Here is a 23,648-nt window from a genome sequence, read left to right as displayed (position 1 = left end):
GAGGTGCGGGGGGCCTCGCTGTGGACGAAGCTGCTGGGCCAGCCCTCGTCCCATCGTGAGGTGACCGCTCCGGGCGCGCCGCTCGCCTCAAGGTCAGCCCGGGCTGGGCCAGCAGCTGGGCATTGTGCGGCGGTGCCGCTCTCGGCGCTTCTGAGGTGGCGTGTTGCCCTGCGGGAGTGGGAATAGGAGCTGCTCTGTCCTTTATGCGAGGCTGTTGGTGACTGGGATGCCCCGCAGTTGTTGATCCTCAAGCTATACCTAGAACTTGTGCTCAATTTGCACTTCAAAAGTTACTGCCGTGCTTCTTAAATGCTCTGGGGCGTACTTGAGCTGAGGCATGTTTTTTTTTTCCTGTTCTTCAGGCGTAAAATCTGTCACCCTAGTACCTTTTACACAGTCTAATAGTTCTATGCAAATCTTCAAACCAAAGAGCTGTAACTCGTGGCTGAAAGGCATTCAGGAGCGTTACCAGATTGATGACTGTAGCTGCAGTTTTGTAAACCAATGTGAACCTTTTTAAACTTTCTGTTGAGTAGTTGACCTTGATATTGTGATCCTGACCTCTGTATGTTTCCTGGTCTAGTACCAACAATGGGAGATATTGAGAAGGGCAAGAAGATTTTTGTCCAGAAATGTTCCCAGTGCCATACAGTTGAAAAAGGAGGCAAGCATAAGACTGGACCCAATCTCCATGGCCTGTTTGGACGCAAAACAGGGCAAGCTGAAGGTTTCTCTTACACAGATGCTAATAAGAACAAAGGTAAATGTGAAAGAGCTCCCCTGAGCTACTGGTGGTTCTTGGTGATAGTCAGAAGTACTGAAACCTGCAGAAAGCAAAATAATGTGAACGACCAGAAAAAAAATGTATTCATTTCACTTTGAAGTCGCTGCTTGTTTGTTCTTATTTTTTCACTTTTTTGCCAGGTATCACTTGGGGTGAGGATACTCTGATGGAGTATTTGGAAAATCCAAAGAAGTACATCCCAGGAACAAAGATGATTTTCGCGGGTATCAAGAAGAAGTCTGAGAGAGTAGACTTAATAGCATATCTCAAAGATGCCACTTCAAAATAAAAGTTATCTGCTGCCTTATTTATTTCACAAAGGAGATGGCAATGGAAATGTCTGTGACAAGATTGGTTTTTAAACTTTCTATTTTTACGTATACCATGTCTAACCTTAAAATCAGTTTTACCCATCGGATAATATCACTTGTGGTGGGTTACTGATGAGCACACTTGGCAGCCGTTAACTTATGGAATCTATGTAACTGGGTTGATTTAAATGAGTATAATGTTCAGTTGTTCTTAATCATGAAATTAAAAAAAAATTTCCTGCCTCTTCATTGTTTAGAACAAAAAAGTACCAAACAAGTAACTGTAAAAAGTGTAATAGCTTTGATAACCCAACTTTTCAAAGTAAAAAAAATAGAGTGGGTCTTGGCATCTTCCACTGTAAGTCTTCTATTACATTATACTAAAGATTTAAAAGTAAACAAAGACTTAAAAATATTTTTCTAAACTTGATCAGTTCTAGGTGTTGTGGTGCATATTAATCTATCTAAAGCTTGGGGTAAGAATGCATCTCAAGTGCTACTTGTAAAATGACACTTGTGCCCAGATCCTTCGATCTAGTAGAAACGTTACTTGATTTATCTGCATTTTCACAGTTGCATGCACCAGTAGACTATAATTCTCCAGTATCATCTTTAAATCTTTTTGAATGTTATTGAAACTCTGTGTTCACTAGATCTCCAGAGAACAAACATTTGTAGTATAATGAATGAAAGAAGAAACATTTCTTCTGGAAAGGTAACTACAAAAGGCTGAGCTGAGAGTTGATAAATCTTATTTCAGCAGTAGCGTTAACCTAAAATCTACTGTTACACACAACTGCTGATGGAGATGCACAGCAATGAATGCACTGGTAGACTAATAAGAAACAGTCTTCTTCTGTGCCTGGCTGTAGCCTGTGTTATTGACAGTGTTAAGTAGTATTTTAGTATTTTAATTGCTTTTCTTTTTTTTCGGACTAAGCAAATTGTTCAGATGAATGTATTTACTGTGTATCAACAGTAAGGCACAACTAAGCGATCAATCTTGTAAATTAAAAGAATTCAAAGTTTTGTTTGCTGTATGTGTCTGAAACAAAAATGGTGGGGTTGTACAGGCTTTATATCACTAAAGGACAAGCAAAAGCTCAGCATGAAAAAAGTAAATGCTAATAGTGTGGTGTGAATGCTGGTATGAAAAGTACTTGGAAGTGTGGCGCAGTTAGAAAGTATTTTGAACTAGAACCAGCAAAGCTAGGCTCTTCTTCCAGTGTTACCTTTGCTGTGCTTCTTTAACTGGATAGAACTGAAAACTCTAAATATCTTGAAGCTGTGCTGTGAAGTTGGTGGAATTCTCAAGTTATGTCAGGACAGAATGTTTAGCAACTGAGTTGGAAGTGACTGTTGTTCACAGTAAGTGGGGAAAAAAAGACTGCTGAGAAGTCTCAATGGTTGCTTCGTCATGTTTTGCGATTTTTTTCTTAATTTTTTTTCCAAACAATGTGCAAGTAGAGTTTCATGCAAACAGGAAGGAAGACTCAATATTAAGCATGTTGAATCAACAAAAAAACCAACAGAACTGAAGACATACCTTCAAGCTGTAGTTGTTAGACACTGCACAGTCTTCAGAAGTGGTGTTTTTATTGCATCTGTATGGCTATGCAGAACTTGTTGGTTTCTCACTGTGTCAGAGCCCTCATAGAACAGCCCTAGATGAAGAACATAACCTTACCCAGCTCTACAGTTTTTTTAAGATGGATTATAAAAGAGTGCTGTGAAACGAAACTGTTCCATTAGCACCTTTGTGAAACTGCAACACTTAGATTTTTCAAGCTGTCATTCTTTTCTGATAAGGGTGAAGAAGAAACAGTATATTCTGAGGAGTGTTTTGCAGTTAGACACCATTTAAGTCTGCACAAATCAAGTTATATCCTATCAGAAAAGAACTCCAGGAAAAGACAGAATGATCCTTTGTCCTAAGGTAGTAGTATATTTAGTTTAGCTTGTTTGGTTTTATCTGTATCTTAGAGCCTTTTTACAAGAGTGAAGTTCAAGCTAAAGCATAATGTTGGAAGGGGAGAAAATTGAACTTTTTCTTTCTAGATTAGTGATACATCCTTATTTATGTTTTGAAGGAAAGACCTCACTGTTAAAATGACATTTTTCTATGCATACAGTGCTGGAGATCAACAGATCACGAGATTTGTTGTAGTAAATAGTTAGCTTCCATTCTACTTGACAACACTGGGCAAGTGTGCTACAGCATTGCTGCAAGTGGCTCAGCAAAGTAGGAATACTGAAATGGAAGAATGTAAAATTGTCACTTATTGAGGCTAATATGAGTGCAAGTACCTGGGTGGTACTTTTTTGTTGGTTTCTTGGTTGGGTTTTTGTTTTGTTTTTGGAAGGAGGTGAGAGTAGGGAAGGAATGAGATTGACTGTGTATAATCAGTATTTTGTTCTTTGGTTTCAAGTTTTACTGAACAGAAATCTTATGTTTTGTGAAGTAGCAAGTGAATTGTTTTCAGTCTAAACACATATGTGATATTTCAGTAATTTATAATTACAAATTAAGGAATCGAGGCACCAAACATTGCACAATCCCATAAAGATGGGATTTTAATGGGACTATGCCATCAAACATATTCCTTTTCAAAGTATTGCTTTTCAAAACCAGAATGAAAGAGGAGAATTTTGAAATCATGGAAGTTATTAGTTATGCATCCTGGTGAAATTTAATGATACAGAAGCTCCATTTTAGAGTGATAGTTCATGTGATCTCACTGCAAACAGCTGCATTTGGGGAATCTGCATTTGTAGCAATTCACACCATTGTAGGTCGACACTTTGGCTAAAGATTTTTTTTATTTTTTATTTTTGTTATAAAATATAGTACCAGTTGTCCAAAACAAATGTGATATGTTAGGCTTCTCTTAAGGGGAGGAAAGGAGATTGAACTTGTAAAGGAATTATCAGATATTCTAGTCTTGTCGTACATATCAAAGGTCATTAAAGTGCACACGTTTACTTCTATTAAGCCTGGTCATTTGCTTTTAAAATGCATCCAAAAAACTTCCAGGACCTAAACCAACAAAATTCTTTATGTTGCTGCATATGGGATGAATAGAACAGTTTAAAACTGATACCCTGAAAACCAGGTTATTCTGAGAGGAGAGCAGCCCAGTGCTAGTAAGAACGTTAATCCTGAGAACCTGTATGCAGTCATGTCCTTCTCCAGCAGTCATGTCTGAATCGAGACTGAGATGGCTACATCCATTTGCTCGTGATTCACTGCTTGCGTGTAAGTACCTGCATGGATTTTTTTTTCCCACAATTATTTTGCTCTGAAATGGAGAAAATGTAATGGTTGCCTTTCAAATAATTAGTTTCTGGTTAGAGGTTTCACTAGAGGTGAGAGACTTGGATTACATGTTTGCATTGGTGACAGGATACCAACTGACATTCCTGAATTTCTAGAATATTGTTTTAAACATCAAGGTGAACACGTGCTAGAACAAAAATGTTCGCTGCTTCTTTTGGTGCTGTCTTTATGCAAGAGCAGAACTGGAAAGAAAACAAGCAATGGGGACCTAACTGTAGCACAGTGTTCAAAACACATACCTTGGAGCAGGGAAGAAGTTGTGTGCTTTCCAGATGGTTTATGCATTTAATTTTAAACAGTCACGTATAAAAATAAACTTGGCAGTGGAGATCAGAAATCAATACTCAAGGCATTCTATGTCTCATTAACAGTTTTCGCTGCTGCTTTCTGCTGTGGGCCAGTGTTTGTTTGATGATGCAATGTGAACCCCTGCTCTCTTACCATCAGAATCACCCACTTTCTCGATGTATTTTCTTCCTCCTCGTCATCCAGGTCTTGAAACATGCTTTTGTATGTTAGAATGTGCTGCCCTCATCTCGCCATACTGCCAGTGGGTCGTAAGCACCCAAAAGCTGTTGAACAGAAGAGTGTTCTCATCTTTACAGTACCCTACAGAAATTTACTGCTTGTGTCCTCGGTCAGCTGTGACTGATGACAATTTAACATGTCTGATGGTTTTTAGTTGGTCTTCCACTGACTTTTGCTGATCTTGTTTAACTCTCAGTTTTTATTAGGACTAACAAGCAGGTAGTTTTACATGGCTTTTAGCTGCACTATGTCAGGTCTTATTTATGGTGAGCTGCAACGTGAGAGCTGAGCAATAATTTGGGTCCACTTTACCTGATATGTAGTGCTTCCAGACAAATAAGAAAAATGCACTACATCTGGTAAATTTAAAAAATATCATTGGTGTCACCTCTGTGTGACTGGTCACCTCAACGTTGCAGCCATGTGCTGACGCTGACTGGAACCAGCCTTTCCCTGACAGCTTTTCATTCTACTGCTGATTCATTGCTCAGAGAGCAGAAGGAAATGAAAATCAGACTTCTCCATACTGTAACATGTTCCTTATGGGACTGTGACATTTTAATTCCAATTATGTTGTCAGCTTACCTTCTATTGATATTAAACCTGAAGATTTTGCCAGTGCTATTTTTAAAGGAAAGGTACCGCATTTTCAATTCTACAGATTTCTACCATAGTCACTAATTTTGAATTCTGTTTCTCATGTAGAAGTATTCATTAGTTAGTTCACCTACTAGGTCTTATTTCATGCTACTTTTATAATTAATAGTTTTTCTGTTTTGCCTGAACTGCAGGTAGTTCAGTGCTCAAATTAACTCTTTAATTTCAATGTCTCTTAATTCTGTAGTGGACTTTTTTCCAGTTTCTGAAAAATCATTTAACTCAGAAATGCTAATTTAATTGTCTTTTTCATCATTTAAAATAAGATATATATTTTTTTATTTATTGGAGAGTTTGCTTTTTAACAAAAAAAACACAGTTGCATTTTAGTTGATTACTCTGTGTATACACTTTTTCACCCAGGTATTCTTATGTATTGAAGAGTGATTGTATTCTTCATTAGGATACCTGGAAATAATCTTTCCTTGTAAGCTTTTGGAACTTGCTTCCAAAAAGCAATCGCATTCGGTGCTGACATCTGTAACTGATCACTTTGTTGTTTACACCAAATGAACAGAAGAGGGAGCCAATGTACTAAAAAGCAGAAGAAATTCATAGCGTGTACTTGAAGGCAATTTTGAACGAGCCTTTGACCATTTGAAAGGCAACATTCATTTGTACAAAAAGCACTTTTACTGGAAGTGCTCAGCAAAAAGCGCTGGAGATTATTAGTACAGCTGAATGCCTTGAAATGTCTTCTGAATTCTTAAGCTGATATGTGTTTCATATTTCATCAGGCTAACTCAAGTTTGAAGTAGCTTATATTTAATTTCAACTTATTCATATTGTAAAAGATTCCTTCAGTTAGAAGGTATAATGTTACTTTCTGACTGTTAAGAGAATCTTAATCGAAAGTGGGGATCTCCAATGCATACTTTGGCTTTGTTCCTGCTGTGGAGCTCCCCTGATGTTGTCATTTCAAGAATTGTGCCTAAAATGGATTTACAGATTCTAGTAGTTTCTCCACTAGCATTTAGGTAGGAACACATAGATCTTCGTTAAAAAATAAGCTTTGTCCTGTTTTTAATACTGATACATAAATAATGCTTGGTGATAGACTCCAATTGCTCAGAAAACCATGATATATAATATAAGTATATACTAGCATTGTTGCAATTTAAGGTCCTAGGGAAACAGACACTTAAAATCTTGAGTGAGAACCTTAATTAACTAGGATATGTATCTGGGTGGTCAACCATCTGAATGGCTTTTCTGGCACATACCTAAATATAAGGCATTTTCAGCTTCAAGATCATGTTGTTTTTCGTGTCAAATCATACTGATTACAATTCAAGCTAAAATGTTGAATATGAGTGCCAGTTGGGAATCCCATCTCCCACTATTTTCTAAAATAATAATAATAATAAAAAAGGCCAGCTTTGCAATACTCAAGGCCTTGAGCCTTCGTGGGTGTTCAAATCTTATATTAGGTCTAAACTTGTTTTTCAGTGCCTATTAGAAGACGTGTGAGCAGGCATTAAAATTTTAGTTTGTATGTGTATGTGCTGCCACTCTGAGTTCTCAGAAAGATGACACATCTTTCTACACCAGCATGCCGATGACACATCAGAAACAACTCCCTGTAGAACGAAGCAAAGGTTCATGGAACAATCCAAAGGTTGGACTTTGCAGTCGAAAGATTCTTCCATATCAGAAAATCTATCAAGGATAGAGGGAAGTCTTCAACAACTGAACAGGGTCATAGGATAGAAATCAAGATGACACAAATGAAGGAAAGAAAGGGGAAACAAAGTGGAAATGAAACAAGGTTAGTAAAGGTTGAGATGTTACGTATTCTCCTTACATGTTCAGCATTTATCAGGATTAGCACTGTGCCTGTGCTTTAGCCTACTTAATAGATGCCAGGTACTGCAGTCTGAAAGGAAAAGCAGTGGAAGCCTAGAAACAATAAGCAATAAACTCACCTACCTGCAACTGAAAGTTTGGCAACTCCCTGTGTTCAGTAAATTTTCCTTTGGTTGGATGCATTTAATTTTGCTTCAGCTGGTGAAATCACCCAGATGAGGTTACCTGTCTCCAGTAGTCTATATTTTGCTGTCACTTATTTTAATGTAATATGTTCCACGTTAGCAAATCAGCCAGCTGAGGCATGGTGTGATATTTACTCAGTGCATGTATCAAATGATATTTTGCAGGGCTGCAAGCTCTGATCCTTCTTCTGCAACACTGGAGCCCAATGTCTCCACTTACACAATGTGCTTGAGTTACGCTACAGTTGATGATATAACTTCAAGTTTCAAATCCTACCTGAAAAGTACAAGGCAGTAATCTGCACTAGCTATTGTTAGCAGAATATAGGTAAAAGGGCAACAAAGAAGGACTCAAGAACAGTAGAAACAGTAGAATCAGCACTAAAAACAACCTCTGTTTCTTAGCTAGAATTTATTTTTTAAAAAGCATCGATGTGCAGGGGAGTATGGCCTAAATTATATTTACATTGTGGGCTTTTTCAATTATTATTTTTTATGGAAACTAATTCTCTGAGGTGCTCTGTGCCCGTGCAGAAATCACTTTAAAGTCCTGTCATCAACAAACAAAGATAAAAAGCCACAAAGCCCAGTAAATTTGCACTGGCTACAGTAAGGTCTGCTTCTTAGCTGTCTTAATCAGTTATTTTTCTTTTCCTAGACCAAGTATCCTAAAGCTATGATTGATCAGATTAGCCAAATTTCTGTTTTGCTCTCAGGAAATGGTTTCCAACAGCTTCTCTTCATTATTACAAGATTTTGAGAAACTTATTAGCTTGGTAAAGAAGTTGCTTTTACTTTTCTCCTATCAATCAAAATTCACAGCAACTGTAAATATTTCTTTGTTCATACATGTCATTAAGACTCTGTAATCATTCTGGAAAAGAAAAATGAAGGAAAGATACTTCACAGGTAGATACCTAGAAATAGGATGCATTTCTTGTTCCATCTTCTCCAGCTCTCCTGAGACCAAGCAATAGATGGATGGGTATGCATTTGTAAGCTTTCTTCCTTTTAAGAGTCTGAGAACACAAGCAGATTCATTCCAAGATTACATGCTTATGCATAATACCTTGACACAATGGTTTCTCCCTTCTCCTACTTCCCTCCGAACAGGGAAGAGAGAAACATTTTGATTCTGTCTGTTCAGGAAGAGAGAAGAGATGGGTGTATGGTAGACTGCTTGCTGGGGGAGAATTAAAAAGCCCTTCTTAGAAAATGATTTTTTAGTGTAAATCAGTGCTGTATACAGCACTTAGGTATTCCCAGAAGGAAAAATGGCCACAACCACCTTAGCTGAAGCTGTTACCAGTTGGTGCACTGTGATGTGAGGGTTATGCCTGAGAGAGTTTCCAGTTTGGGCTGGTATGCTGTGAGATGTTTTGCCACCCAGAGCAATCTTTGATTTTGATCTTCCCGCTGCCTGTTAGCATTAGCGTCTCCACTGCCCCTCTGACTCCTCTCACTGCATCTCCTCTTCTGCTTGGCTGAGCAGGAATTCTACCAGCTCCTGGGCATGTTTGGCTCCTTCCAAAAGGAAGAGTCTCCACTGATATTCCTGCTGGGTGTGATTTTTCTTTCTACTGCATTACAATTTCCTTTCTTTCTAGCTTTAACGTTACAGATTTTGGTTGTTACTTTTAAGAGCAATATGGGACGTTCTCTGGAGCAATGACGTCTTGCCTAATCTTTGATTTCTCCAGGTCTCTCTTGGGCAATCCAATCACTCTTGTTTGTTTTACTGAAGGAGTTGGGCTTATTATATTCTGTAATGTCATCCAAGTTTGAGGAGTGGTTTGAGTGGTTTTTATGGTAGATTGGGTGAATTTTTTTTTGTTTGTTTATTTTTTTGTTAAGAACGAATCATTTTTAATTTGTAATGTCTCAATGTCTCCATCAGTCCCTTCATTGTGGGAGAAAAATATAATATAATGACAGGGGATTTGTATTTCTTCCTATTTATCTTACTGGAAAGTGACTCAGGGACTTCAACTATTGGGTAATTATTAGGTAATAAATTCTTATTACTTTACTGCAGAAGTTCTGTTTCTTGGCACACATCAAAGACTCACTTTCTCTTCATTTCTGGACATGTCATTCTAGAGTTTATAAGTTCACTGAAAACAGTAGCAAATATCAAGCATGTGATTTATGACAGCATTCAAAATCAAAAGGTTTCAAATACATTTTTCCTAACTTTCAGTAAAGCAGATGCAGAAATCTAATCAAAAGCTTTATTCTAGCACAATGAGATTCTATAATATGAAAGTTTCATATTATAGCTACACATCCACAGAAAAACAAACATATTGCTGTAATGATTGCTAAACCTAGCTAGCAGCTAGCAAATGCTTGTTTCAAGCTATTTTTAACAGTGCTCCTGCATGAATACTATAGCTTGTTCTTTTTTTTTAATTATTATTATTTTGATTTAACTGAGGCCCTTGTCTCTCTCTCACACACCAGTGTGGAAGAGGGAAGAGTGCTCATGAACTCTGACTGCTGTATAACGCACTTTTCCAAAACTCTGCTCACAGTACGAATGGTGGGAGTTTCTGTTTCCCATGACTTGTTCATGCAGTTACTTTCCATCCACAGAGGAGGAAACATTCTTCCTTTTTGTGAAGTCACCTATTAAAGGAAGGCCTGGTGTTTTTTTGCTTCAGCCTGTCTCTTCCTGTAATACTTATTCAGTAGGTGGAATGAGTCTGAGTCTGTGCAGTCTTGTGCCAGTCTGTGAAGTTTTCTTTTCAAGAGATGCAGGGATTTTATTTGATAAATAGGAGATTTCATTACTTCCAGGACAGTGCCCACATTCAACTATAAAATTAAACGCTTTTAATTTTCTGACTGGGGACAAATATTATGTGTTTCTTTAATATTTGGAAGTGGGTGGAATTCTATCTTCCCAGGATCAGCAGCAACTACATAGTAATACAAGTAATTTGTAAGTATTTAATGCAGTTTGGTCAATTTAAAAAAATACTATGTGTTTCCTTATGCTTTAGTGGATATATGAAATTGTGAACTTGCCAATATATGTTTAATCACAGAAAACGCAAATGCCGGTAAGTTCACAAAGCTTATACAAAATAAGTTAAAGTTGTGTTCTCAACTGTTTATTTCTTGTCAGTCTTAAGAAATCCTTAAAAAATGTTAGATGCCAACTGCGGCCATATATACTTATCTCAAACGTGGGTGCCTAAAATTTGGCTATATTCTATACTCACACTTCAGTGATAAAGATTTACTCCAAGTTGGCCTTGGTTAGTGTTAGTTCCCTGTTACCAAGACCAAAATGAGAGCTGTCTTCCAAGCATTGTGTTGGCTGGGAAAGCTGGGTGTAGATCATGGCATCAGGGTATCTCAATATGGGCTCGCAAAGCTGATGTATACATGTAAGGCCTGAAGGCTTAGCATTTAGTTTTTCAACTTTATAGTTACTTGCTGATATGTCCTTTTCAAGGTTATTTTCCTTATAGCTTCAGAGTTTGCCTTGGAAACACTCAGACACCAATATTTCTATTCCTTGTTTGAATTCTGTTTTAGGGAAGACATAGCAGAGGGTAGTGCAATACTTATGAAGAAGTTAACATTTCACTGCTGTTGTCTTGAGTCTCTGATAGCCAGAAAATCTAATTTGATAACTACAGCAACAACTTTGTTTAAAGACATCCTTTATCTGTAATCCCAGCATTCTGTTCTAGAGGGATCAGTGCTTCATCCTTCCTTTATCCAGCATTAAACAGTCAATTCAGAAAGAACTTGTTTACTATGAATAGGTAACAAACTTCTTCTTCTAGCTCCTTCTGAAATAGTGGTTTGTCTACTTTCTCTGGACAAAATGTTGTCTTTGTATGGTTCTGCAGTTTGCTCAATGATTGCTATCTCAAATACAGTTATATTCTATTGCTTCCTCAGTGTTCGTACTAGTGAATAAAAGCCTGCATGATGTAAGTTACTATAATAATAACTTCAGGCTTGCTGCACTGATTTTTTTTTTTAATATATATTTCTAAAGTAATGACTTAAAGTAATGACTCCTGGTAGATCAGAACTGATAAATAGAATGTTGGATAAAGATACCCAGCTCTGGACTATATTTTCAGAAATCCTGCTTTTGCAGCTCCATTTTTACTTTTCATATGCATCATTTTTATCAATGTATATGGAGCTCAAGTGGAAAATAATCAGCTTTTGTGGGATTTAGAGCTTGCAGTGCTTCTCTGTTTCTAAGCATTCAAGTAATAAGGGCTTTGGTAATCGTCTCCAGCATACAGCTTCACTGTCTTTCCAAGGCCGCTATTGCTGTTAAGCTTAATGGCTACTCTGCAACTTAGGAGCAGCTATGAGTATCAAAAAGGATGACACCACAGCTATAGACTGAAATCCAGAAAGCTATGGTTTCTGCTCCAAGAGAATTATTGAATGCATTAGCAGAACATGACTTCATTAACAGCATTAAAAGTTAGCATTTACGGGAAGGCAGGCTCTACTTTGGCTTGTATTTCATTAAATGGCAACAACTTTTTGAATATTTAAACTAACACGCATCGACAGCTCGTTTAGGGCACAGGTCTAAAAACATTTAAGACTACAGCAATTTCTTTAAAACAATATGAAGAATTGTTATTACATTCATATTTTTTTTAATTTTGAAAAGGAATTTTCCAGAACGTTTAGTATTTACTGATGTTCATATATAATTAAAACCACAGCCAAGATCATGTCTCTGAGCTAATTTTGTTGCTCAGCATCTTTCTAAAAAAATTGTCTTTTGTGCTTTTATTTTTACTTCACTGTAAAAAAAAGAAACAGATTCTAAATTTTGTTCCTTTGTGGCTTTTATAGCTTTGCTTAGGGATGGCTCAGTTTGGAGACAATGGGATTGGACTGTGTCCTCCTGGTTCTCCTCTATCCTCATCTTTATACCACAGACTGGATTGAATGAAGATCTCTTATTTCCATCTGGACAGCAGAGTCCTCTCCTAGGTAGCTGTCATAGCTGCTTCTACCATGAGATTCAGCTTTTGTGACCTTTCCGGGAACAGTGAGACAGATCTCTTGCAAGCCACCTAACTGAATAATACTACTGAACTAACTAACTGAATAACACTACTCTCTAAGTCTATCATTGTTTCCTGAGCCAGCAAAACAACAGCGATCATATTTCTTAGCTGTGTTGATGATATTTTTTTGCTCTTCAGCTTTGTGATTGTTACATGAATAATTGCTACAATTTTTATTTCAGACAGCATCATTCAATGTTTCAGAAAATAAGGATCAATTTCAATTAGGGTTTTCCAATTACCTTTTACTTATAGAAAAAAAAATCGAAGTGGGTAAGAATGCTATTGCATCTCTGGGGACTTCATGCTTACAGTTGTAAGACTTGATTCTCTTATCTTCTACAGTGATACATACCAGGCATAAATGTAAGGCATAATGTAAATGTATGCTGATGTAAAAGCAGAGAGGAGAGAGAATTTGGCTGCATGAAGTGCATCTTTGAAGTAGAGGGGACAAAGACAGGAGGTCCAGTAAGCTTGAAGTGGTTGCAGCAATTGGAACTCAAATCCTGCAGAGAAGCATTAGAGGTAACTGGTTTGGTGTCCCTGCCAACTCTCTCCTAAGTTGTATATTTTTGGGTACAGATCTTTGGACAAGAAAACATACAGATGGGCCACTTGCAGACAGAAAGGGAATATAACCATCTGCACAAACCTTCTCTGCACTTTTAGGGACTGTGAGAGGAGAGGGAGGGCCGATTGGCTGCCCTTGTGTCCTGCCTGGGGCTGAGTGGCCACAGACCAAGTACATCTCACTGTGACATAGAGAACCCAGAGGTTCTGAAACCCAGGATTACCTCTCAGCAGCTGAGATGCCCAAGGCACTGCGAGATCTGCAAGGAGCTTCCTTTGCCATGCATGGGCCTGGAGCAGATGATGGAAAGCAGACCTCTCCTCGGCAGTTAGAGAAGTTGCACAAGTGTCACTTGCTGTCACCGCATCCTAACAGAGGCAGAGGTCTCATCTGTAAGGGAGCTGAGCACTGTCACTGCCATACTAAAATGGATGAAAGATGAAGTTTAAAGAAATATGAGAAGAAAGCAGGAAAATAAATAATGCCAGGAGTCAAGATAAGAACAAGCCTGTCCTTCTGCTATTGCAGTAAAGGAGTGGAGACAATAAATCAGCAAGACCTAGTCGGAGGACAGAGTACTGTATCAGTTAACAGCAGAAGCTGAAGATGTATGCTTGTGTCTCGAATATTCACCTTATTACTCACATTTAATTGTCTACCAATGCTTTCAGTAATAATGTCCATTAAACAATACCATGTGTATACACCATGGGGAGAAGAGTCAGTACAAATTGTGGGGGCACCAGGAAGGTTATGGGTAAGCTGCTTATCCCGTGCCTTCTTGATGCAGTAATGCAGAGATACTGGAATAAAAGGGTGAAAACTGAAGGGAGGAAAGGAGCAAGGAAAACAAGAAAGGGGTAAAGGGAAGGCTAATAGATTTCATGGAGAAAGAATGTCCTCAGGAGTCCGTTCCTCAGGAAGAAAAGGACAAAAGGATGAGGCAGTGAGAGGGAAGAACGGATATTGAAGTGATCATATGGAAATTAGAGAGGCAGACCTGATAACATCTATTGAGAGACAGAACTAAAGGGATATCAAGAAGAAAAGCAGAAGATTTTAGGAAAGGGGAGTGGGAAAGCAAATGAAATTTAAAAGGACCAGACTTCCTGGAAAAGTGTGAGAAAGACAATAAAAAATTCACCCAGACATAAAACAGTCAAAGAAGAAAGGAAGAATCATAGCAGGAATAGGACATTTGGCCTCTCCAGCAAATTACCCTGTGAGTTTATGGGTAATGGCTTGCTTCCTTCCCTAGACTGTTTGTTTGAATACAGTCAGGACTAACATATCCATGATACACTAGATGATGCTGTTGTTAAGCTGTACTTAGTGGAGTAAACACCACTCTATGTAACATTTGTTCTAACCTTTGTGAACTTGTTGCGGAATGAGTGTGTTTGTGAGGTCAAGGTTGATGACCTGGGAGAAAGTGTGCTGGGTTAGGACAGTCCTCTAGATTCTGATTCATGCAAAACTAGTAAGGAAGTTTGCCTTTTCCTTCCCCTCCGCCTTTTCCTTCCCTCCTTTCCCTCTTTCCCTCCCTTCCTTCCTTTCTTCATTCCTTCCTTTTCCTTCATTCCTTTTCCTTCCTCCCTTCCTTACTTCCCTCCTCACTTCCTCACTTCTTTTCCTTCTTTCTTTCCTTTTTCTTCCTTCTTTCCTTCTCCATTCTCTTCTTTCCTTCCTGCCCTCTTGCCTGCATGTTCCCAGATAAGCCTGCCAATTGGCAATTCATGCACAGTGGCCCCAGCAGCTCCAAAGGACTTTATCACTCGCAGTGAGATCAGGAGATCTTCACACCTTTGGTTCTCAACCAAGCTTCTCCATGAGAGGCCAGGCTGGTGGGTGGCAGTGGCAGCCCTGCAGTACAAACATGGTATTGATTCAGTTCTTCCTCCGTCCTGAACACAGCAGGGCTCTGTTCCTCCATTCCAAGTGAAGCAGCAGAGCAGGCCTGAGGCAGAGCAGTGTATCAGGGAATGCCTGGGGAGCTCTATAGCATCATAGCCTGTGCTGCAGCACTGTGCTATTGAGTTTGCTCCACTCTCTTGTCACCAAGCTGCATTAAAGCTTAGTTCTCCTAAAAGCTACATTACAAGGACATGGGTAGAAGATCCGCTGCACCTCCACATGTTGTCCAAAAAGCTTTCAGGATTAGATAGGCCTAATGTGGTGAGATAGTGTATAAACTTTCTCAGTGATGGCTGGAAATCTTTTTGTTATGCCAGGCTTTGCTGTCCTGAGAGAGAAAGAGTATTGTGTCAAATTCCATCCTGAGTGCAGCTCCATAAGTCATTGTTAATGCTTTGCTTCTTAGAGCTATAGGCAATTAAGAACAGCCTAAATGAGCAATAGTGTATATTTAACTATGCATGAGGTATGATTTGCACAACACAAAGGCTGTGTGTTGGATGTGCTATCCATAAATGCAGTAATGAAGCTGTTTCCTCGGGAACACTCACTTTCTTCTAGCCAAATGACAAGAAATCCTTTTTGGCATTGTATGGTAATGATACCGCAAGTTTTGAAGTGCAGAAATAAACTTGAAAATCTAATCTAACACTGAACAGTAGCTTGCTGATCACAGACCATGTAATTTATTTTGAGGTAAATCACTTTCATCTAGACAACAGCATTTAATGCCTAGATACAGAGGTATAGTGGGCAATTGAGAAGACAGTGATGTCTTCTTCCCCATGTCTCATAAACTCAATGTCCAGAATGTACATAGTGCCGCTTAACCTTCAACAGTGTCCTTTGAAGAACACATTGCAAATGTTCTGGACATTTGCATCTTAAAGGACGACTAAAATGAAAATGGTCATGGTTTATTCTTGCTGTTGTTTGTTGCAAGATCCTGACCGAGATTCAGCCTGCCTTAGGGCAGCTTTGCACCATGCTCTGGAGCAGGATGCTCTTGACAAGGGCATAGCTGGTGTTCTGTTTGTGGACTATACTGCAAGGGGTCTTAGGCAGCAAAAGTCAATCTCTACTTACTCTGTGATCTTTTTTTATGTAAGTCAGAAAAAGCTAAGGGCAGAAAAGCCCACAACATTTAGTTTGTAAAGAGTATGCTGCCTACAGCCTATGTTAAAATAATGTTTGGCAAACAAATCCAACAAGATATCAAATTGACTCCTGCTAAAAATTCCAAATCAGGCCTTAATATTGAAGAAAATGAGTGAGGGGACCAGCCATTCTAGCTAGCACCCTTTGAGTTTGCTGCTTGGTACTGATGCTAGAAGTCCAAGTTGGCGCTCAGAATTTAGTCTGACAAGCATTACCTTACTTTTACCTTTTCCTGAAATGTACTGTAGTATAACTGGGCTCTCATCTACTTTTTCCTGAGTAATGAGCTTCTATCATCCTAATTCTGCTAAGAAAAAGAAAGGAGACAGCGTCATGTCCACTGGATTTAGCTTATACCTGAAACTTACTTTTCTTTCTCCAGCCTGTCCTTTCTGCATTGTCCTTCCTTTTCATTTCTGTTATTCTTCCTTCTCCCTCTCCCTCTTCTTGAGCAGGTAAGATATGACACCTGGATTAGAAAGCCTTAAAGAGGCTGAATGCTAATACCATCTCACTTACTTCTGCAGGCTGTGGATTTAACCTAGCTGCAAGAGTGCTTTCTCTCTGCTGAATGTACTTTGTTTTGTCTTTGCAGAAATACAACTGATTTCTCAACAGCTACAGTGAAAGATCATGCTATCTGCTCTTTTCTTCAACAAACTCTTCCCTGATCAGAGAAGTGCAACAAGAAGGGTTCCTGTCTCAATGCTGTCAGGCCAGCATGATCCATCTTGATGCAGGGAAAATCAGATTTGTCTCTCCTCTGTATCTTACAGTCACAAATGTGCATGTGCACACACACAAATTTCTTACCTGTCCTTTCCAGTGCTCTGATTGCCACGCCAGCACACTATAGCATAGAGGAAGGAGGTTCCTCTTTCCTGTATGCTTAGATCTGTCCAGTGACATCCCACAACATGAAAGAGAATCAAGATCCAAAACAGCCCCTGCAGTCTGCTTTTGTGTCTGACAAGCTGCACCATACACTGAGACTATCAGCAAGTGCTGCATTCCCCAACCAGTAACCAACCTGCTCCTGTCCTAGGACTGAGCAGACCTGGTTGGACCCATCACTCCGAACTGCCCTTATTTACTGTCCCACAGAAAGCTGATTGTTCAAGCCCCACTCATTCATCTTCCTCATTTCACCTCTGACATTAGCTCAAATCTGGCCATTCTTCACTTATAAGCCATTATGTAGGCAGATGAGAACGCTGTTGGAATTCTTATGCCTGTATCTGCTGGAGGAAGCAGCTGATCTGCAGAGCCTGGGGCCTAATTCTTCAGCATGAATGAAGCTGGGATGGAAATACCTCCCACACACTTCAGGTCATGCAGAAGCCAGAATGGAGAAAATATTTGCTGCAACTGATAGCAGAAGTAGACTGTAGTCAATCTCAAACTGCAAGTAAGCACACATTATGAGACTAGGTAAGCATGTTTAAATATTAAAAGACTGATGCAAACTGTATGGTTTCTAGAAGAGTCTGAGTTTTAGCTTTCCTCATTAGAAATACAAGTTTCTGCATCTTCATCAATGGTGAAGTTTAAAACAAGAGTGAAGCAGGTGTCAGGAGCAATCTTCGTACTCTCCCTGCTGCCACTGTGGAAGCCACAATGGATTTGATATTTTCTTCCTTTAATTATGTCAATTTTCGTTTTCTGGCTGTCCATAAGGAAGCTACTAGCCTGGAATAGCTGCTGGAGCCATGTAAAATGAACTCCAGCCATGCCTAGGCTCCAGCAGACGGGTACTGCTCTGCACTGCTGATGCATCTGGTGCTGACATACCGTCCTGAAGCCAAGTGCAGAAGGCTGAAAGCTGGATATGCCCTGGAGATCAGTTTGTCCTGTCTTCTTTGGGGTTTATCTTCTTAGGCCTTGCAGAGATGGATTTATGGGGGGGAAGTCAGGAGAAATATAATGCTCTCCATCTATAAGTACCATAGTGTATTTTGCATCATAAGAGAGGAAAGTGGTCATAGCACTGATTTCCTTCCCGAAGCACCATATTTATAACTACTTTATAACTAATCCAGAGCTATGGATGTGTATATACAGTGCCTCTGGAAAATCCTACCTACCTTTTACTCCCCACTTTCCACCCCAGAGAACATGGAGCAATTTCTTGAAAGAAGGCAAATCTGCCCTGGCTGGAAAATGTCACCCCAGCTAAAACAGAGGTTGATCTCTATGTCAGCAGAGGTGATTTACCTAAGAACAGTAGTTTGTGTGCTGCTCTAGGCTTCTGCCTTGGAATTTTTATCTCAGGGCATATTTGGTCAGTGTTTCTGCCCTGGTTTTACCTGTTCTGTGAGTGATATTATGTGGCCTCCAGTACTTCCAGTGCAGTATGTGGCTGTAATTTTCCCAAGACTCCCTTTGTCCTGTCACTCTAAATGATCTTTACTTAAATTAAGGCTGTGTTTCAAGGGGAAAATCAGCAATTCTATGGTGAGTCAAACAGAGGCATGAAATCAGCTGGCATAACTTAACAAGAGAGAAACTTGTGTGTTGAAAATTTCCTCCTACAAAATGTGTTTGGTTCAATTTAGGGCACTCTTTCGCCATGGACTAAGTCCCTCAGGATTAAGGACCACTTTAGTCACATTAGGACCACTTTAATCCAAAATGAAAACATCAATGTGGGGCTCTAATACACTTGGCTTCCCATGGTCAGGTGAATTGTCTTAACTTACCGAGCATCCCCTTGCAGACAAACCCTAAGTCTCCTTTGTTTTGCGTTTTTGCAGTGTCCTACAGCAAAGGACTGCTGCATCACACCTGCTACCCCACGTGTCTAAAATCCTCTTTCCTTTCCTAAGTCACTGACTCATCCTCTCATCAACTCTTGACTCTCTTTGCAAAGTTTCTAGGCTGCAAGCTATATAAAGAAACAAATAATGCTCAACTGCATTAGCAAGAAGCCTGGAGGGATTTTTTGTTTTCTTTTTATTTTTTTTTCCATGCAGCATCAGAAAACAATTTGACCAAATCTTCAAACTTTCTGAAACATTTGACTCACATTCCTGATTTCTCAGGACTACTTTGTGCCTTGAAATTACTGCACGTGCCAATACTTCACTCTTTCATTTACTGCCTTCTTTATTCAGAGTCGATGACTTTTTCAGAAATAATGCAGATGATGTTACAATTAGATTATTTCACATAGAACAGTCACATCCATCTACTCTCTCACTGTAATTAGAGAGAAAAGTTTCACATCTGAAAATAAATAACCTAAGCATGAGGTGTTTTTGTGGAACAATTCAGAACAAGTGGGAGGACAGGAATGCAGAAACAGAGCCAGGACTCTGAGTGGCAGAAATTGGCTCATCTCCATTAGCTTGCAAGAGCTACAATAGCTTGAACTCTCACATTTGGCGACGGGCTATAAAATGATTAAAAATGCATAGAATAAGGAGAAATGTATCCTTTTAAGCTGTTCTTTCAGTAGAGCTCTACTGGCAACAACATTTTCAGAAACTTAGGATTCTTCAGTTGCACTTCTGGCTGCAACTCATAGGGGCTTACATCAGAACAGAACCGGGGTCTCGGTGACAGCTGGAGTGAAGGATATATGCAGGAGGTAAGTGAAAAGATTTTCCCTCTTGGAGTGATCTGAGTGATATGGAGATATGATTACTCAGATTGACAATTCATGACTTGTAATTTATGTCACCGGGTAGTGAAGAGAGAAGAATATGGTAAAAAATCCTTGGATTTTCTCCTCTTCTTACTAGCACAGCTGTTTCTTATCCTCAGTTAGATTCTGGAATAGTCTCCTCAAAAATGCCTACATTTCCTTAAAAAACCTGGGATGTGAGTTCCAAATTCAAGGTGCTGTTAGAAGTTGTATTCCCATCCTGCCAGTCATCACTAACTTGATATCACCATCCTCCCATGGCACAGCTTCTGCTTAGTTTCTCACAAGCAGATTTCTAGTTTTTGTAAGTTGGTTGGCCTTCGTTGGTATCTTCCAGATCATGGACAGTGCTCAATAAACAACCAAGCAACTAAAATCTTCTCCAGTAATAATTTTGTTAGCACTAGGAAGAGAAAAGCAGATCTTTGTGACCCAGATTTCTAGTGTAGTACCTACTCATAGAAATGTGTCTGGAAGCAAGAGCTTATTGACTTGTTTGGTGCTGCTTAAGGAAACCAGGACATTAAGTCCAGTTATTTGTACTGATCTTTACTTGAGAATTTTTTCTTTTTTATTTTGCTATAAGCCAAAAGATTTTAGCATATCCTTAGAAAGACCTCACAACTGCTGTGATGTTTATCAGTCAGAAGTCTGCCAAAGCCTTTTCTCTTTATGACTCTCCAAAAATATTCTTGCTCTCTTTCATTTATTTCCTGCTATTGGCTGACAGCAGCTTTTCAATCTGCTTGATAAAGCAGGTAAATATTATGAATTTGCAGCATATAGAGCATCAAAGGAGAGAAGTACATCTTACTATGACCTCTCTCATTTCTCAGGCTAATTTAAAATGATGTATGCTTCTGATGCTGAATTGGAAACAAATTGTTGTTTCATGTATTTTTGTTGCTCTTGTTGTTTGATTTAGGTTATGTTTAAAAGGGTACTCTACTCTCACATACCTACATGGGAAATATTATAAGTAAGAATCATCTTTATTGCACTTTCTTCCTCCATGATGTTAGCAGTAGGGATAGCAAGGATGTTTTATGTGCTGTTCCATTCCCTGACAGCTGAGACTGAGACCAGTACTTGGTTTTCAGAGCTGACAGCTGAGTTTCACACTTACATGACTCCTGTCCTGGAATCTGCAGGACACAATTATTTGTGCAGAACTCTGCTAAAGTATTAAGGACTATTATTAGGACATTGTTGTGAAGAAAGAAATTTCTATCCACTGTATGTTTAGCTACACAAGTGACCCAGGTGTTTATGTAAAAAGCTCATTTTTATTATTATTATTACTGAATGAAGTATGTTAACATGATTATTTATTTGCTGAGTTTTGCTACAATGAGCAATCCAGCAGTCACTTGTATTGCTGCTGTTCATGCAAGGGGAGACCACAAGAACACTGCTAAGGACCAGAAGTTGCTCAAAATTGTTTATTGGTGATAAGGTTGAGATGCCTGTGACATTTCAGGCAATACTTGCAGTTTGGGGGAAGTTTGGGGGATGGGAAGAATCAGAATTGAGACTGAGAACTTGCATGGTGCTTCAGCCACAAGGGGCCATCTGGACTCAATGCCCAGGAAGTGCATTAGGGACTGCCAGCATCACTTATCTGCAAGCAGAAGGGAATGAGTAATCCTTTGGATGTCACCCTGCACCTCTCCTGCTGCAGAGTGGTGCTGTTGCTACAGAGGAGCCACCATCACACTCTGGGTTCCAGGGTGGCAGCAGGAATACTGTCTCAATCAGTTCTGCCTCAAACAAACCCTTGGCATAAGTGACACTATGGCCTTGATTAAGAAGAAATAAAGAGCTGAGCCTGAGAATATTTTCCCTACATTTGGGGGGATATTTTTTTGGAGCACCATGCACCTCCAACCCTTCTACAGGTTCTCACTTCCATAGGTTCTCACTGTCCAGTGTTTAAGGATGCTAAGTTTCCATGCTCTTCTTAATGGTTTATTCCTATTAGAGAAAGAGAAGAAGGGAGAATAGAGTGTGTTTTTTGTTTTTTTTCTTCCTGGTGTTAATTCTTCCTGGTGTTTTCTTCCAGGCTTAATTTGCTTTACCGCCAGTGGAGTAAGTTATTTTTCCCTTTAGTCCCAATTGCTGTTGCTTTGTTTTTGTATTGGATCCCTCATCAGCAATGACCTGAGAGGCAGATACAATCTTTCACAGACGCTTGAGATTTTAGGCTGGCAAAAAATAGCAAGGGAACAGCTCCCTGACAGCTACAGTAAGCAAATGGAAGAGTCCCAGCTCTAAAGAGTGTGTGTGTGTATACATGCATCCATGTGTGTACGTGCATGTATTTTGGTAGCAGATCTCTTAGCTCAGTGATCTGTGCAAATTAAAAGCAGAAGTCAGTAACAGCCAGCCCATTTTAGCAGAATACTTACCAGAAGTGTGGTGTTTAACACTTTCTCCTGTTCTTGGCTTTTGATCTGTCTGGTGTGGGTGTTCTGCAAATGTGAATAGTCTTTATCAAGCCTGTGGCCTTGAAAGAGCTGCTGGCATGCAAGAAAACAGACTATGTTCATACAGCACTTGTGTCAGAGTCACTCGCAGTCCACCATGAACTTCTTACCCACTTGCTTGGTGAATGGAGGTATTTTTCACTTGGCAGTGTGCTTAATTAGGAGTTAGTATCAACCAGAGATTAAATCTAGTTCAGTTACCTACTTCCAGGAATAGCATTTGCCATACTGTTTCCATTGTCAAGGTAACTGTGTCACCCTTTTTGTAGTTCAGTGTTATGTTTGTATAAGACTTCGGATTTTCTGAAGTTGTAAAGCAAAAGGCAACATCAACAACATTTCTGTGATGCTCCAAGAAAGTGGTGGGCTACTACAAAGTGAAAAGAATTGGGATAATAACCCCTATGCTTTCAGAATCCATGCTACTCATCACATAAAGTACCATGAAACTTACAAAACTTGGCATCAGCTCGCACAAACGGGTATAGCAGACAACTCGGCAGTACAAGGCTCTGCAAACCCATGTGACCTTAATGCAATAAAGCCTAGAATGCATCCTATGAGATCACAGATACATTGCTTTCATGTTCAGGCTGGCTCGCCTGGAGCCTGTGTGACAGTTTCTGCAAAGACAGCACAGCTGCCATGCTCACAGTTACTTCTGCCCCAGATAACCAGGAAGAGATTGCCATTGCTTTGGTTCCGGATGGATTAATAGCAACTGAAACGCTCTTGCCTGTATTTTGCACGAACTAAAACAGATGAGAATTACTTGATCTGGTGCTAGGATGGCAGCGTTTTACCAGAAATATACTGTTCCATGCTCGTAATGCTTCAACCCAGCTTGGAGACTACATTGCCTCTTTATTCTTTTGGTTTTTTAGGAGCTAATTTCCATTTACAGAGTTATTTCATCTGGATCAGATAGCTAAGCTTTATTTCTCTTATAATGGCAGAAAATTATTTACATCTATTCATAGGGAAAAAAGCCCTAAATTTTGGGCATTCAAAAGAGAAAACTATTTTTAGTTCATTTTCTTAAGGAAACCATGCCCACTCAGTCAAGTTGTTTGTTCACCCATCTATCAATTTGGTTCTAATAACTATGAACCTGCACACTGATTTCAGCCAGATTTGGCAAATTTTCTGTGTTCCTGCAAATCATCTAAACACATGTGGTTAGATTGAAAGAACCT

General features: G+C 39.3%; 1 protein-coding gene and 1 long non-coding RNA gene across 4 annotated transcripts in view; one reads left to right on the top strand and one right to left on the bottom strand.

The window, feature by feature from the left end:
* Window positions 1-2,124, top strand: part of CYC (cytochrome c) — a 2,566-nt gene extending 442 nt beyond the window's left edge. For all 3 annotated transcript variants that reach the window (XM_010712789.3, XM_010712788.2, XM_003207135.4), the window contains exons 2-3: window positions 584-760; window positions 925-2,124. In XM_010712789.3, the coding sequence (XP_010711091.1) occupies window positions 592-760; window positions 925-1,073 (318 nt within the window). In that variant the 5' untranslated portion in view covers window positions 584-591 and the 3' untranslated portion in view covers window positions 1,074-2,124. The remainder of the gene's footprint in view (window positions 1-583; window positions 761-924) is intronic.
* Window positions 2,125-21,270: 19,146 nt separating this feature from the next.
* On the bottom strand, window positions 21,271-22,995 carry LOC109368237. Its single transcript, XR_002116067.2, has 3 exons — window positions 22,907-22,995; window positions 22,375-22,437; window positions 21,271-21,940 (listed from the first exon to the last, which is right to left on the bottom strand). It is a non-coding gene; the product is annotated as an uncharacterized LOC109368237 (long non-coding RNA).
* Between the last annotated feature and the right edge of the window lie 653 nt (window positions 22,996-23,648).

This window comes from Meleagris gallopavo, chromosome 6 (genome assembly GCF_000146605.3).
Source record: "Meleagris gallopavo isolate NT-WF06-2002-E0010 breed Aviagen turkey brand Nicholas breeding stock chromosome 6, Turkey_5.1, whole genome shotgun sequence".
Lineage (NCBI taxonomy): Eukaryota > Metazoa > Chordata > Aves > Galliformes > Phasianidae > Meleagris > Meleagris gallopavo.
Note: the sequence above shows the minus strand (reverse complement) of the source record. Positions and strands in the feature narration are given on the sequence as shown.